The 16,322-nt window shown below is 43.2% G+C and overlaps 2 protein-coding genes and 1 long non-coding RNA gene across 5 annotated transcripts in view; 2 read left to right on the top strand and 1 right to left on the bottom strand.

Annotated features, from left to right (window-relative positions):
- The window catches only part of ifi35 (interferon-induced protein 35), a 30,776-nt gene extending 27,178 nt beyond the window's left edge, over positions 1 to 3,598 (top strand). For all 3 annotated transcript variants that reach the window (XM_048614359.1, XM_048614361.1, XM_048614360.1), the window contains one exon: positions 1,211 to 3,598. In XM_048614359.1, the coding sequence (XP_048470316.1) occupies positions 1,211 to 1,423 (213 nt within the window). In that variant the 3' untranslated portion in view covers positions 1,424 to 3,598. The remainder of the gene's footprint in view (positions 1 to 1,210) is intronic.
- Positions 2,053 to 15,668, bottom strand: LOC125486540. Its single transcript, XR_007265192.1, has 2 exons — positions 15,561 to 15,668; positions 2,053 to 2,421 (listed from the first exon to the last, which is right to left on the bottom strand). It is a non-coding gene; the product is annotated as an uncharacterized LOC125486540 (long non-coding RNA).
- si:busm1-163l24.3 overlaps positions 15,416 to 16,322 on the top strand; it is a 24,202-nt gene continuing 23,295 nt past the window's right edge. The window contains exons 1-2 of the mRNA XM_048614358.1: positions 15,416 to 15,497; positions 15,762 to 15,856. The gene's annotated coding sequence lies outside the window, so the exon portion shown is untranslated. The remainder of the gene's footprint in view (positions 15,498 to 15,761; positions 15,857 to 16,322) is intronic.

Genomic DNA, 16,322 nt, shown 5'->3' with positions numbered 1-16,322 from the left:
GGAACATGGGAGTAACAGTTCCAGCACCGTGATCCGGGAACACGGGAGTAACAGTTCCAGCACAGTGAACTGGGAACACGGGAGTAACAGTTCCAGCACAGTGATCCGGGAACACGGGAGTAACAGTTCCAGCACAGTGATCAGGGAACACGGGAGTAACAGTTCCAGCACAGTAATCCAGGAGCAGGAAGTAACAGTTCCAACACAGTGATCCGGGAACACGGGAGTAACAGTTCCAGCACCGTGATCCAGGAACACGGGAGTAACAGTTCCAGCACAGTGATCTGGGAACACGGGAGTAACAGTTCCAGCACAGTAATCCAGGAGCAGGAAGTAACAGTTCCAGCACCGTGATCCGGGAACACGGGAGTAACAGTTCCAGCACAGTGATCTGGGAACACGGGAGTAACTGTTCCAGCACTGTGATCAGGGAACATGGGAGTAACAGTTCCAGCACAGTGATCCGGGAATACGGGAGTAACTGTTCCAGCACTGTGATCCGGGAACATGGGAGTAACATTTACAACCCCTTGTTTAGATGCATTCAGTCATGTTAATTCTCACTGTTTTTCACCTCTTTCTACTGTAGTCCTGGACCATTGGAACCTCCTCTTCCTTGCTAGCTTTTCCTGTGTCCCTTTCTGGTTTTGGTGAATCAAAGTAACTCAGTAATGTGTACATGTTTCTGTTTGTTATTTCACTTATTTGCCATTTTCTCCTCTTGAATCTGTACTTTTCCTTCTCTCCCATTGTCCATCCAAGCATTGCACAAATCATCCTATAATGGTGTCTCTGTTTACCCCTCTTGTTACTCTGTTTCCCTTTTAAAAATATTTTTAATCTGTAAAGTCAGTGTAGTGATTGTAACAAGGTCAGCCAGCTGGACATCATTGAACGGGTTCCGTGATTTTGGCTATTAACCTGGTTCAATCAGAAGCCCTGGCTGACAGAGAAGAACAGGGGTGTCAAACATCCTGGCCACCCTGAGAGCTGGCTCTGAGGGAGCTGGATCAGTGTCAAGGACTCTCCACGTGTAAATAAAGGGTGACCTGGTGACAGGATACTAGCTTCTGCGGAGTTAATTCAATCTGCTGTTCTTCCTTTCTGACAGATGTTGCTAAATATTTCCAGCTTCTTCTGTTTGGATTTTCCATGTTAGAAGTACTTCTGTTTTATTGAAATATCCTGCTGCTCTTTGCTTTACCCTCAGGTACGGGAGGTCATTTCTAAAAGGAGTATCCTCTTTACTGGAATTCCAGACATAATGGATGAAGAAATCCTTCAGGATAATATCGAAATACACTTCCAGAAACCCAGTAATGGAGGTGGTGAGGTGGATGCATTTGCATATGTTCCTGAGGAGAAAAGTGCAATTGCCTGTTTTGAGGCAGACAGTGAAAAGGAGAATGAAGATTTACTGTAGTACAGAACATGATTAACTGCTCTACTCATTTACTATCCAGACAACTTCATACTCAAACCTAGCTGTGTTTTTCAATTGACTTCCAGTAGATTTGTAGAGGTGTTTCAGTCTAAAAGAGATGAGATATTTAGTTTCCCCCAGCATCAGTCGTACTCAGAGACCCAAGACAGCTTCTCACAGCTGCCCCAGCCACTTGCCAGGGTGAATCCTTTATTCTTGGAATGTAACCGGTGTTGCTAGGAACCACGGTCGGGGAGGAGCATGAGAACTACCACGATAATTGTCGTTCGGTGTGATGCACTTATCCCGTAACATGGCCGAGCCCTAGAAGTGCATGGGATGATGGTCAGACCTCACATTTTGTAGCACTTTGCACCCTCCTGCTCTGACATAACAGATAGAGAAGCAGAGTCTGCAAATTGGAACATACTGAGTCTGTGTGGGATGCTCTGAGGGTCGGTGTGGACTTGTTGGGCCGAAGGGCCTGTTTCCACACTGTAGGGATTCAATGATATCTATGACATTTCTATGTCCCACTGCGAATATCAGAAAATCGGCCTCCCATTGGTAATTGCGAAATACCGTTAGGTTATATACATTTATGCACGTAGAATATATTACAATAAACATTAAGGGTTAAGGTCACAGTTTTAATTAAAGAGATGGACATTTGGATCCAAGTAATTCTGTTGAACACATGCTAACTTTGGTAACTTGAGTGGCCGTTACAATTGTTGTTTGAGTCTCGGCCTAGGGACTGTTTTTTTTGTCGTCATCTCTTCAGCTGTGTAGAGACATGGAAAATAGGAGCAGGCCATTTCTGCTTCAATGCTGGATGAACAGACTCTGTCTCAGTGCCTCAGGTTGCAGTATCTGAGTTATTAATGGGCCTGGTGCAATCCAGATAATGAAAAGTAGCACTTCCTCATGTGGAGTTTGTACACCTTCCCCTTTCCAAAATCTGGGCTGCATCTTTGAAGTTCTGCCAAGCATGGCATCTGAAAAAATAAAATTAAGTAATTTTGAAAACATTATCTTTGACATCATTTAGATTGTACCAGGACCCTTTGAAAACATTCAGCGGGTCAGGGGACATATGTGGGAAAAGAAAGAGAATTAATGTTTCACTTCTGTTACCTTTCAGCAGTACTGGAAAAAGTCAGAAATGCAATCTTTTTAAATAAGTCAAATGGGGGAGGGTGGAAACAAAGCAAAAAAGGAGATTCTGTGATAGTTCGGAAGACAGGCAACATCACTGCTCCCTTCGACTCTTTCCCAGTGAGTCTTCTATCATTTTTGGTACTTTCTCTAACACGTGTAATTTAGTGTACAGATATGCAGTCAATCCAGGTCTATCCTGGAATGCAGGACTGATCCAAATCCCATTACAGGAATCAAATTGGATAAAAAAAAGGACCCAATGGACCACAGATGCAGACAGATTGTGTAAAGAATAATAGTACAATAAATGTTATTTGAGGTTGATCAATTTTGTATTAAATTAGCCACGATATTTACTTCTAAACTATATCCTATTTGCATTCTAATTTGTCTAAATAAAAGATTTTTAAAATTCATTTTGTGACTTTTCAGATTAATCTAAGAGTGATGCACTGTTATGTACTCAATATGTATCTTGTTTATATGCTCTAGAGATAGAAATACTGATACAAACATTAATAGGATACTTGACATGTCTCCCTTCTGAAACATAAGCGGTCTTTCAAATAAAATTTTTGCATTATTTAAGTTGACTGTTCTCTAAATAATGTAGACCTGTATTTTGCTCTATTTGTTCATTTCAACTGCTATATTATCCAGGGTATATTGAGCTGAAAGATTCACAGTAGCTTTTTTATTGCTTCTTAATAATGTTTGTGCAAAATACATATTTCTGCTTGCTTGTGGTCTTGGAATCATTAGATCATTATTTGATGTCAAGCAGACAAATGTCAAGCAGAATATTTTGTGTATCAGTAAAATTTTGATAAATGATTCAACTCTACAGGCACAATGACATTCAATCACATTAAGACTCATAAGTTTCTCAGCCAATTACACCTGCAGAAATTTCTCATATCACACTTGCACAGTAACTTCTTTGTAACTTCTTTAGCACATGGAATGTTTAATAATGGGTTAATATAGTAATTTAATAAAATGGATGGAATTGCCTCTTGGTTTGTTAGAATTATTATTCCACAATCCATTAAATCTAATTTTAAATTCCAACAACAGCTTTTCATGCTGTCAAAAACATTTGCCACATTTATAATATTGTGATGTAGCATCTTCGATAACTATCAGTTCTGAACAAATCAGTTAACTTATTTTTAAATTTTTGCTGCATGTGAGAATTTCTTTGCATTTCCTCCATGACCATGGAGAAACAAAAACTAAGAATTCAATTTTATAAAGTGAGGAAGGTGGAAGTGATGTTTGAATAAATATAAAGACACCTCAGGCAATATAATATTACAGTTAAAGTGCATGGATTCAGTCACATATACATCTAACCACACAACCTTTGTGTAACTGCAAAGATTTGACAGTCCTGAAGCTGGGAGTTACATCTATTATTTCTTGTGCAGCTGGTATCAAAGGTCACTTTTGTTGTCAAGACTTCATTCCTTAAGAATTAGACTCTGATATCATGTGTTCAATACCTAGTAATCGTACAAAATGGGGAACAGAAACCCTTCTTTACAATGTTTAGCTGACTGCCTGTTTCATGGGATCTATCGAGACCGCTGTAACTTCAGAAAGTGATAGAATGAAGATTTTATCGAATTATGGCTTAAGCTGTAAACAAAAGAAACAAGTTTGTCTTTTTTTTAAAAAAACTGAACAGTAACAAAAGAACAATTACAGAATTCTAAAGTGTTTCATCTGTTCCTTGTCAATACAAAATAGACCCTCTTCATTAATTCATTAAAACAAGACCAAGGCATTTATTTTGAGAGGACTTGAATATAAACGCAGGGATGTACTTCAGAGGCTCTATAAGGCTCTGGTCAGGCCACATTTGGAGTATTGTGCACAGTTTTGGGCCCCTTATCTCAGGAAAGATGTCTGGCCCTACGAGCTGGTTCAGAGGAGGTTCACAAGAATGGTCCCAGGAATGAAAATCTTAACATATGAGTAACGTTTGAGGACTCTGGGTCTATACTCAGTAGAGTTTAGAAGGATGAGGGGGGATCTAATTGAAACTTACAGAATACTGAATGGCCTGGATAGAGTGGATGTTGGGAAGATGTTTTCATTGGTAGGAGAGACTAGGACCTGAGGGAACAGCCTTAGAGTAAAGGAAAGACCTTTTAGAACAGAGATAAAGGCAAACCTCTTCAGCTAGAGAGTGGTGAATCTGTGGAATTCACTGCCACAGAAGGCTGGTGAGGCCAGGTCATTGAGTACATTTAAGACTGAGATAGGTTCTTGATTGTCAAGGGGATCAAGGGTTACAGGGAGGAAGCAGGAGAATGGGATTAAGAAACTTATCAGCCATGATTGAATGGCAGAGCAGACTCAACGGGCCGAATGGCCTAACTTCTGCTCCTATGTGTTATGGTCAGCACTCATAAAATCATCGGTGGAAATTGTTTGGACTGATGGAGTATCTAGATCCTATCACAATGGTCTCTGAAGAATGAGGAATATATGTGTCCCTTGCATGCACTTCCCATCATCTTTAATGTTCAACCAAAGGGATGTTATAAAGCGGAGGTTGACCCCCCCACTCTGAGAACTAAAACCAAAACACCCAGAGAGGAGTGCCTCACCCTATAAGCTGTTAAAAGTAGCGTGAGCAGGAGTGTAATACGTTTTCTCAGCAACTTCTAGTGTTTAACTAAAATAAACCCCTAACAGTCACTTTACAATCAACAAGTAACAATTCATTTATCTAACTCTAACAGTGAACAAATTAAATAAATTATTAACAGACCAAACAAACCCCTTCTAACTAACTATTCCTGCATAAAACAAGATTCTAATAGTATGCTGTTCCAATAAATACAAGTTCCACTTATATAAAACAAAAACAATAAAAATGGAACTTAGTCTCTCAAAATTACAATTTATGTGTCTTCTGGAATGTTCTGTGCCTTCTCTGTCAAATGTTCTGTCAGGAATATTAACTAGTTGTGCCACAGGTACCTTTGATTTAGATGGTGCATTCTCTAAAACTTAGAGAAGACTGTGAGAGCAAGCGATTCTGCCTTGAGAGCCGAGAGCTGTTAACTCTTGCAGATGGCAGTTCACTCTCCTGTCTTTGCCCCACTGCCCCTTCTGTTATACCCTTGGTGACATATCAATAATTCTTACAATAGGATTGGTCCAATGTTTTCAAAACTATCAGATTTAAACTTAATTGGTTTTTGTATCTGCGTGCCTGGTTCAAGTCAGTTGGTGAAATTCAAAACTTATTGTCTTGATAACAAAACAAAACTGCCGCTTGGCCTGCTGACTGTACAGCCTCTTGGTACAAGTGTTTCAATTCAGGTGCTCTGTGTACCTGCAAACCCACAAGCTGCTGCCCACAGACATCCTCTTTGAATTTCTAAGCATAGAAAAAGCACATCATCTCTTAAAGGGACCACGCACTGCTTTTGCCCCTAGCATTTTACAATCACCAATACTTTACAAATACCAAATTCTAATGTTCTGCCTCTCAGTCCACAAATTCTCTATCCAACTTCACAACAGTGAAACGAACATGTAACCTCCAAAAATCAAAACTGCCAATCATACATGCTTCTGAGCAGCCGAAACAGACAGCCGGTTGGAAAGCAGTGAGATCCTTCTATAAAAATCTACATTGAATCCTGATGATACATCTGGACTCAAATCAGAACTCTGAACTGATTAATTCACCACAAGAAAGAAATATCGGCCTGAACATGACCAAAAACCATGTTTAGCTTTTCATTTAATTTGCTGTGTGGGGCCAAAAGAGAACAAAAGTGCATTTCGAGCTGCACATATAAATGTCCTCAAACCCAGGCATTTCCATTCTCTGCCCCTTCTGAACACCAAAGAACAGTACAGCACAGGAACAGGACCTTCGGCCCACCAAGTCTGCACTGACACATGATGCCTCCATGCAGTCTGTATCCCTCTATTCCCTGCCTATTTCTGTGTCTGCCTTTGAAAATAGTGAGGTCCTCCTGTCGCTTGATGTTCTTCTCCTGCCCATCAGTCAGCTGCTGCTTCTAGTCAGTTTTGGGCCAAGGAGTTTGGGGAAGCAGGGCTTCTGTAAACAAGACATGCAATTTAAAATCTCCTAGGCCTCATGCTGCTAAGATCAGGGTGGGTGGTGTCTGAGCCACTTTCTGTCTATTTAACTTAAGGTCAGAAGTCACACGACACCAGGTTATAGTCCAGCAGGTTTAGTTAAAATCACAAACTTTTGGAGCACTGCTCCTTCATCAGGTGAAGTCTTGTAATTTTAAATAAACCTGTTGGACTATAACCTGGCGTTGTGTGACTTCTGACCTTGTCCACCCCAGTCCAACACCGGCACCTCCACGTCATGGCTACCTAGTTTAAGTCAGGGCTGCTGGAGTCACTTGTATCCTGCCAATGTCAGTACTACACACACACATCCATTTGGTGCTTTGTTGGAAACACTAGTTGGCTGTTCATAGAAGCAAGCAGTGCACAGTAAAGGTGAGATCTTTACTGTACCGTAGAAAGGAATAGATTCTTGTTATTTTCTCGCAGAGTGTGCTGATCATTTTCCTATTACCCAGAGAGAGGCTGATAACAATGCTTATTTTTCTTTGGCTTTATGCAAACACAAAAAGAACAATGGCAGGAAAATAAAAGCCAGAGAAGAAATAAAACACCCAAACTTGGCAGGGAAACAGACATGAGGATCAAAAACAGCTTAATTGAACTTATGACTTCTACAGTCCTTGGCAGGCCAAGACTGATTTGATTAAACTTGAAAAGCGATAGATTTATATTGACTGTTGACTGAATCTCTTTGTACGTAGAAAATAATCCATTAATCTCAAGCATACTTTGGGCATTATGGGCACACCTGTAGATGAAACTTTCATCTGGGAAGAGCAAACAATCAGGTCGTAGAAGCTTTATTGACATCAGATAAGTTCTCTTTAATAGTGACTGTGATGTGATGGAGCTGAAAGCTAAACAGCAAAGAAATGAGGAACCTGCACTCTCTATAATACAGATGTTCGTACATGGAGACAGGTCTTTTAGCTCCTTCAGCCCATGTTGGTGTTTATTCTCTACACAAGCAGTATCGCCAATTGTATGCACTTGTCATGTTCCTGTATTCCCTTATCCCCCTCTGCCTAATCAGTTCTGGTGAATGGTCATCATCCTGAAATGTTAATTCCATTTTCCAATCCACTGATGTGACCTTGGATGAGCACTTCTGCGATTTTCCATTTCTTGTATCCAACTATCTATGCTGTTAAAGAAAATAAGTTTGTTTTCCCAGCTGTCACATGGCACAAGTGCATCCATAATATGGCTATCAGTAACTCACAGTTTCCAGTCTTGGAGTACGCAGCCAGAACACTTAAAGGTTCTGAAAAATATATAGATCCTTAAAATGAACAGAAGAAAGACACTCCCAGAAGCTGGGTCACACACACTGGGAGACGTAAGAGCAGGAATTCAGCCCATCAAGACTACCCCACGATTCAGTGCTTACATGGTTGATTGAACACTTCAATGCATTTTATCTACCTCATCCCCATAACCCAATACACTACTAGTAATCAGAAATCTCTGCATCCACTGTATCATCCTCTGCCACTTCTGCCACCTACAATCTGACCCCACCCCTACCTGCCTTTCGTAAGGATCGCTCTCTCCACGACTCCTTCATTCGCTCCACACTCCCCACTAACCCCACCATCCCCGGCACCTTTCCCTGCAACCGCAGGAAGTGCTACACCTGCCTCTACACACCCCCCTCACCTCCATCCAAGGCCCCAGACTATCTTTCCAAATCCAACAGGGGATCACCTGTACATCCTCCGACCTGGTCTACTGTATCTATTTCTCCCGATGAGGCCTCCTCTACATCAGTGACAGCAAGCACAGACTCGGTGACCTATTCGCGGAACACTTGTGCTCTGTATGCTATACTCAACAACACCTTCTGGTTGCCAACCATTTTAACTCCCCCTCCCACTCCCTGGGTGACATGTCCATCCTGGGCTTCCTCCAGTGTAACAGTGACACCACATGCAAACTGGAGGAACAACACCTCATATCCCACCTCGGGAGCTTTCAGCCCGATGGCCTCAACATAGAATTCCCCAACTTTAAAAGTCTCTCCCCCCACCCCCACCCCCACCCCATCCCACCCCCGGCCTCATCCCATGTCCAATCCCTTCCTCTCATACCCACCTCCTTAACCTGACACTACCTGTCCGCTTTCTTTCCCACCTGTCTGCCCCACCCTTCCCACTGACTTATTTCCGCCATCCCCTACCTGCATCCACCTATCACCATCCCACCTACCTTCCCCCAACCCCACCCCTCCTCCCTCTGTTTATTTCCGAGCTCCCTTCCCCCTCCCCAGTCCTGATGAAGGGTCCCAACCTGAAACATCAGCTTTCCTGCTCCTCTGATGCTGCCTGACCTGCTGTGTTCCTCCAGATCCACACTGTATTGACTCAGTTAAAAAACAGATGAGGCCCTAAAAGCAGAATATAGCAAGTTAGGAAGCAAGATGAAAAGTAGGACCTCAAAGGTAGTGTTCTAAGGATTATTACTAGCGCTGTATGCTGGTCAGAGTAGATATAGCACAATGTATCAGATAAACATGCGCATAAAGAGATGGTGTGAAGGGAGGGTTTCCGATTTCTGGGGCATTGGGAATGGTTCAGGGAGAGTAGGGACCAGTATAAACTGGACAGGTTATACCTGGGCAGGACCTGGACTGATGGCCTGGGGCTGTATTTGCTCAAGTGACTAGGGAGGATTTAAACTAAATTGGCAGGGGTTTAGGAATCTATGGAAGGAGTCAGAGGAAAGGAATCAAGACCAAAAGACAGAAAGATGAATAAGAGGCGTGGTAGGCAGAAGAATCAAAGGCCAGAGTCAGACATGGCCACTGTAAAAAAATAGTGGGAAAGGGACAGGAACGTTAAAAAAGACAAACTTTAAGTCTTTTGCGCTTGAATGCACAGCGCATTCGAAATAAAGTAGATAAATTAATCACACAAATGGGAATGATATAGTTGAGATTACAGAGACATGGCTGACCAGGGATGGGAACTGAACATCTGGGGATATTCAGCATTTAGGAAGGACAGACAAAAGGAAAAACGTGGTGGAGTTGCAATACTGGTTAAAGAGGATATAAACATAATATTGAAGAAGGGTCTAGGCCCGAAACATCAGCCTTCCTGCTCCTCTGATGCTGCTTGGCCTGCTGTGTTCGTCCAGCTTTACACCTTGTTATCTCAGATTCTCCAGCATCTGCAGGTCCTACTATCTCTGGCTGTTATTCCTGTTGGGATTAGAATGGGTCAGAGCTTAAGAGGTCTTAGTCCTTTTGTCTTTAAAGTTAGTAATGTTATTAAAAATACTAGACCTACATGATCTAAATAAGTGAAAAATTATACGTATGCTAAATAAAAGTATAGGGGACATTAAACTGATCTCCCGCAGCTGGGTCGTGAGATTTCATCTACTATTGCTGGTTTTGATAGTTTCTACACATTCATTCATGCATTTTCATGGAAGCACTGTTTTGATAGTAAGTTTCTTAAAGGGGGTAGGGGCCCTATTTAAGATGTATTTTAAAAGTACATAGTAGTGGAGGAAACTCTTAGATGTTCTGCAACCTATTCAGGTCCCGAGAGATGGTTGCTCAGGGCTAATTAATGTTATGATCTTTCCTTAGTTTTGAGTGAGTTATGGAGACACGATGGCAGGGATGGCATTGTTCTAAGTAGGTTACAGTATTAACACTTATTCAGGGATGGCCTTTGATACAGAAACAGGTCTAAATGCTGCTTACAGCATGAGGTTGTTAAGAATTGAAAGGTGCAAAGAAGCTGTAATGCATTGGAAGGGATGCTTAATTTAGATTAATGCGGTTTTATGAATGAACGAATGGAAATGTGGTATAGTGAACATGGTGCGCTTGTCAGTGTCAACATAGTGCGGAGCTGGAGGAACACAGCAGGTCAAGCAGCATCAGAGGAGCAGGAAAGTCGATGTTTCAGGTTTACACCCTTCATCAGGATTGGGGAGGGGGAAGGGAGCTCGGAAGTAAATGGGGCGGGTGGAGCTGGGGGAAGGTAGGTGGTATGGTGATGGTGAATGCAGGTAGGGGGTTGTGGGGATAGGTCATGGGAAGGGTGGGACAGATAGGTGAGAAAGAAAATGGACAGGTTGTGTCAGGTCAAGGAGGTGGGGATGAGAGGGAGGGTTGGACATGGGATGAGGCCAGAGGTGGGGAGATTTTGAAACTGGTAAATTCTATGGTGAGGCCATTGGGCTGTGAGCTCCTGAGGTGAAATATGAGGTGCTGTTTCTCCAGTTTGTGGGTGGCGTCATTGCGACACTGGAGGAGGCCCAGGAAAGACATGTCACCCAGAGAGTGGGAGGGGGAGTTAAAATGGTTGGCAACCGGAAGGTGTTGTTGATTATAGTGTATAGAGTGCAGATGCTTTGCGAATTGGTCACCAAGTCTGCGCTTGGTCTCACCAATGTAGAGAAGGCCACATTGGGAGCAGCGGATGCAGTAGACCAAGTTGGAGGATGAACAGGTGAACCCCCCTGTCGTATATGAAAGGTTTGTTTTGTGCCTTGAATGGAGGTGAGAGGGGGAGATGTAGGGACAGGTGTAGCACTTCCTGTGGTTGCAGGGAACGGTGCCAGGGGTGGTGGGGTTAGTGGGGAGTGTAGAGTGGACGAGGGAGTTGCCGAGAGAGCGGTCCCTACGAAAGGCAGATAGGGGTGGGGAGAGAAATATATCTTTGGTGGTGGGGTTGGATTGTAGGTGGTGAAAGTGGCAGATGATGATGTGGTGGACGCGGAGGTCGGTGGGGTGATATGTGAGGACCGGGGGACTCTGTCCTTATTGTTGTTGGGGGGAGGGGGTTTGAGGGCAGAAGTGTGGGAATTGCAAGAGATGCGGTAATGGGCATTGTGAAATGCTGGAAGAAGTAAGTTGCAGTCCTTGAAGACTCTGGGATGTCTGGGATTGGAATGCTCCATGATGGGAGAAAATGCAGCGAAGGCAGAAGAAGTCAGTGGCGTTAGTGGAAGTGACATAGTTGCATCGGTGGCAGAAGCAGCACTGTCAGCAGCTTTGGCAGAGGCATGCTGTTGGTGACATTGGCAGCATTGTTGGTGGAAGCGGTCAGCTACATTAGCGGAAGTGATGTAGTCACTTGTAAGTTGGTAAAGAGAATCATGATACAATATCTCATTGAAGGACATTGTCAAACTTGAGAGGGTGCAAAAAAGATTTACAAGGATTTAGCTGGGATTGTGGGTTTGAGTTATAGGGAGGGGCTGAATAGGCTGGGGCTATTTTCACCAGAGTGTCAAAGGATCAGCAGTGACCTTATAGAGGTTTATAAAATCATGAGGGGCATGGATAGGGTGAGTAGCCAAGGTCTTTTTCCTAGAGTGGGGGAGTCCAAAACTAGAGGTTTAAGGTGAGAGGGGAAAGATTTAAAGGGACTTGAGGAGTAACTTTTTCATGCAGAGGGTGGTGTGTGTATGGAATGAGATGTCAGAGGAAGCAGTGGAGGTGGGTACAATTACAACATTTAAAAAGCATCAGGATGAGTACATGAATAGGAACGGTTTAGAGGGATATGGGCCAAATATGGGCAAATGGGACTAGGTTAGATTGGAATGTCTGGTTGGCACGGGTGTGTTGTACTGAGGGTCTGTTTCTGTGCTCTATGACTCTAATTCTAACAGGACTAGATGGGTTAGATACAGGAAGGATGTTCCCGATGATGAGGAGTCCAGAACCAGGGGTCATAGTTTAAGGATGAGGAGTAAACATTTTAGGATTGAGATGAGAAATTTATTCACCCAGAGAATGGCTGAGGCCAAAACATTGTGTTTTCACGAAGGAGGTAGATATGGCTCTTGTGGCTGATGAGATTAGGATATGGGGATAGGATAGGGTATTGGCCTAAATAAACAGCTATGATCATATTGAATGGCAGAGCAAGCTTGAGGGGTCAAACGGCCTACTCCTGCTTCTATCTTCTATGTTTCTATGTTTCATCCAGCTGGTAGGCCTTACTGTTTTACCAATTAGCCAGGATGCCAATGTTCTCCATAAGACCATCCTCACTTACTGGGAATGGAGTTAATTGTGGGGCTGTCATGTAGAGGTCCTTACGTCATTCCTAATTAGCCACTTAACAATCTCAGTTAGAGGTGGGACAGGAGAGTTTTCACTTGTAAAAATTAACTTCTGTGTTGGCAGGAAGATGATGGGTGTCTCCCTATCCTTATCCTGTCACCTTCCCCCTGCTCCCCCACACTCCCCACAAAGAGAGAGGGAAAGAATCTGCTCTAGGAACTCCTTAGAATCCTGAGACAATATTAGGGAGAAAGCATCATTTGAAATATCGTTCTAAGATTGGAAACGTTTATTAAGCTGTATCTTTCAGATGGGCTGTCATTCAGTCCAAACACCTTTCAGATGATGGTGGAGGTGAGCTGCCTTCTTGAACCACTGCAGTTTATCGCATGGAGGGTAACTCACAGTGCAGTTCAGAAGGGAGTCCAGGATTTCTTCCAGGATCAATGACAATGAAGAAACAATGATATATTGTCCCAAGTCAGGATGGTGTGTGACTTAGAGGGAAATTTGCAAGTGCTGGTGTTGCTATATGGCTGCTGCGCTCTTGTCCTTCTAGGTAGTAGAGGGTGTGATATATCCCCAGGTGATCACTGCTGGTACCTTATGATATTTGTCATCCATTAGTTGATGCCACCAATTTCTTTTGTCTTAGGCCTATCTCATGACTGATGGTGGAGGATGCACCACTGTAGAATATCTATAGAAGAGGCACTGTCCTAAAAGAACAAGATGTTTAATTGACTGACATCAATAAATATGACAACATTTGGTTGGGTATAATGGCTAGGATCTTAGGGAGCTGGTACAAATACATATCCTCCCTTGTAAAGCTAGAGTAATACTTACTTTCTCCACCCATAGACTGTGTGGGACACAGAATATAGAATGGGTGGACCCAATGTAACAGAAACATTAAGCTCTTAGGAATCATTATATTGTGAAACAGATATCATGATTTAGAGGGTGTAATTGAAGGAAACTTGGTGAATTACTACAGTGCATCTTATAGATGGTACACACTAATATCACTGTGTGTCAGTTGTAGAGGAAGTAAATGTTTAAGATATTAGATGGAGTGTTAAATAAGCTGCTTTGTCTTAAATAGTGACAAGCTGCTTTTGTTGGAGCCACACTCTTCTAGGCAAATGAAGAATATTCCCAACTTTTGCCTTGTGGATGGTGAACAGACACTGGGGAGGTATAAGGTGAATTATTTTCTGCAAAATTCCTGGCCTCTGACCTGCTCTTTTGGCTGCAGTATGTTTATGGCTACTTCAGGTTAAGGTCAATGGTAAGCCCTGGCATGCTAATGGCAGTGGAAAAAGAGCATGAGGGATATGGCAGGAGACTCCAGGAATAGATAGATGGACAAGAAGAAAAACACCTCAGAATAAAGGAAAATTCCTCAGAATAATGTAAGGTGGTTGTTAGTAGTGAATGAGCCTGCCCTTATCGACTAGAATATATTATCTGTCTATCAACTGTTAACCATGCAGAGTTCTACCCATACTGTACTGTACTCTTGTGACAGCTCAGCTCCTTGCCTTGACCCTCCGTGGTGCCAGATCATATACATCTGTCTATTCGGCCTCTGTTATCAGCTGGTTTTCCTGGTCCACCCTCCCCATTATCCTGTCATTATTGGGTTCCCCACCCCAGTGTTAAGCCAAATCGTCTTCCTTTTGGTTTCAATATTTTCCCCACTTCTCAATTATAATTGCAAATCCTGATTGGATATAATGCTGAGAGGTGTAGTCGTGCAGAGGCAGTGACATGGTGGGCAATGTTACTGGCCTGGTAACATTGGTGCCAAGGCTAATGGTCTGCGGACTGGGGTTTAATGAACAAAATTAGGATTAGTAATGGTGACTATGAAACTACCATTGATTATTGTAAAACCCCTATCCTTTTGGAAGGGACATCTACTATCCTTATCCAGCCTGGTCTTCACGTGACTCCAGACCCATTAGAATGTGGTACTCTAACAGTTGCTGGCTGTGCCAGTGATGCCCATATCCCATCAATAAAACATGGCCTCCCACCTGCAGTCTCAGCCAGTTATAGCCTTCATTCCACCCATGTGCTAATATCTTTATAATTCAACTGTTCAAAAAAATTAAATAACAAAAATCATTTTTTCTCTCTCGTGTTCCTCCCAGGAGTCTAATTTTAACTTACTCAAGACTCCCAAGGTAACAGGGCTGAACAAAAACAAAATTGTTGAGAAGCTCAGCAGTTCTGGCAGCATCAGTGAAGGAAAAAACAGAGTTAACGTTTCGGGTCCGGTGACCCTTCCAGGGCTGGGTTGGGTCTCAGTGCCCTGTGCTTGCGATGCCAGGGAGTTGGATGGCATGCTTATTCCCGAGCCGAAACATCAAACATTCCTGCTCCTCTGATGCTGCCTGGCTTGCAGTGTTCCTCCAGCCCCACACTGTGTTGTCTCTGACTCCCAACATCTGCAGTTCTTACTATCTGTGATTTTTTTTTTGGATTTGGGAATTAAAAGAGAGCCAACCTTTAGAGAATGGCAGTGGATTGAGTGAGCCCAGGGGTCGGGGTGTGCTGTAAATTCCCATGTTGAGTTGTTGGGGGTTTGGGGGGGAGGTGCATTCAGAATCAGTTTGAGCTGAGAGCGGGCATTGAATCTCAAGGAGTTTCACTTTCGATTGTTACATTTCCAGTTGCGTTTACGTTTGTCTCTGTTTTGGATGCGAGGGGACTGACACACAAGCAGCGCAGCAGGTGGGAATTTGATGCCTTGACTACTTTGGCAGAAGTTTGACCAGAAACATCCCCCAAACCTACCTGGGAGGGGACAGCCCGGCGGTGGGGGGTGGTGTTAGAGAGACAGGCGGAAATCTACAATGGTCTTCCTGCAACAGAAAGAGGCTTCTTCAAGGGGGAAGTGGAGACACCCATGGAACAGCGGGGATGGGCTGTAGTTTCAGTTTGGCCGTAAATTGCATCGTGAGATTGATTGTAGTCTTCATTCTGCGGCCATTCTAGATGGATCTGCTGTGAACGGATGCGGCCTCGCTAACCCAGAGTCAAGAACCCAGTCCTGAGCCCACATCGAACCCAAGTCCTGTTCAGCCTAGCAGGTGAGTTCACGCTGCTGCAGAAAAGTGCTTTTATCTTGCGCATATTTATGAGTTTTTGAAAAAAATCATTTATATGATTGTGGGCATCACTGGGTAGGCTGCATCTATTGCCCATCCGTAAGTGCCCAGAGGGAAATTGACAGGCAACACATTGCTGTGGGTCTGGAGTCACATGTAGGCCAGACCAGGTAAGGGTGGTAATTTCCTTCCCCAAAGGACATTAGTGAACCAGATGGGTTTTTCCCCTGACAATCAGCAACAGTTTCATGGTCATTAGTAGACCCTTAATTCCAGATTTTCTTTTGATTTCAATTTAATTTGAACACATTCCCCAGACCATTACCTGGGTCTCTGGATCAATAGTCTAGTGACAATACCATCCTGTTATGTTGTAATTTGAGATATTTACATTGTTGACTAATCTATATTCTAATCAGTGATGAGATAGTAGGAACTGCAGATGCTG

This window comes from Rhincodon typus, chromosome 30 (assembly GCF_021869965.1).
Source record: "Rhincodon typus isolate 14 chromosome 30, sRhiTyp1.1, whole genome shotgun sequence".
Taxonomy (NCBI): Eukaryota; Metazoa; Chordata; class Chondrichthyes; order Orectolobiformes; family Rhincodontidae; genus Rhincodon; species Rhincodon typus.
The sequence above is the reverse complement of the archived record's forward strand: the minus strand, read 5'-3'. Positions and strand labels throughout refer to the sequence as shown.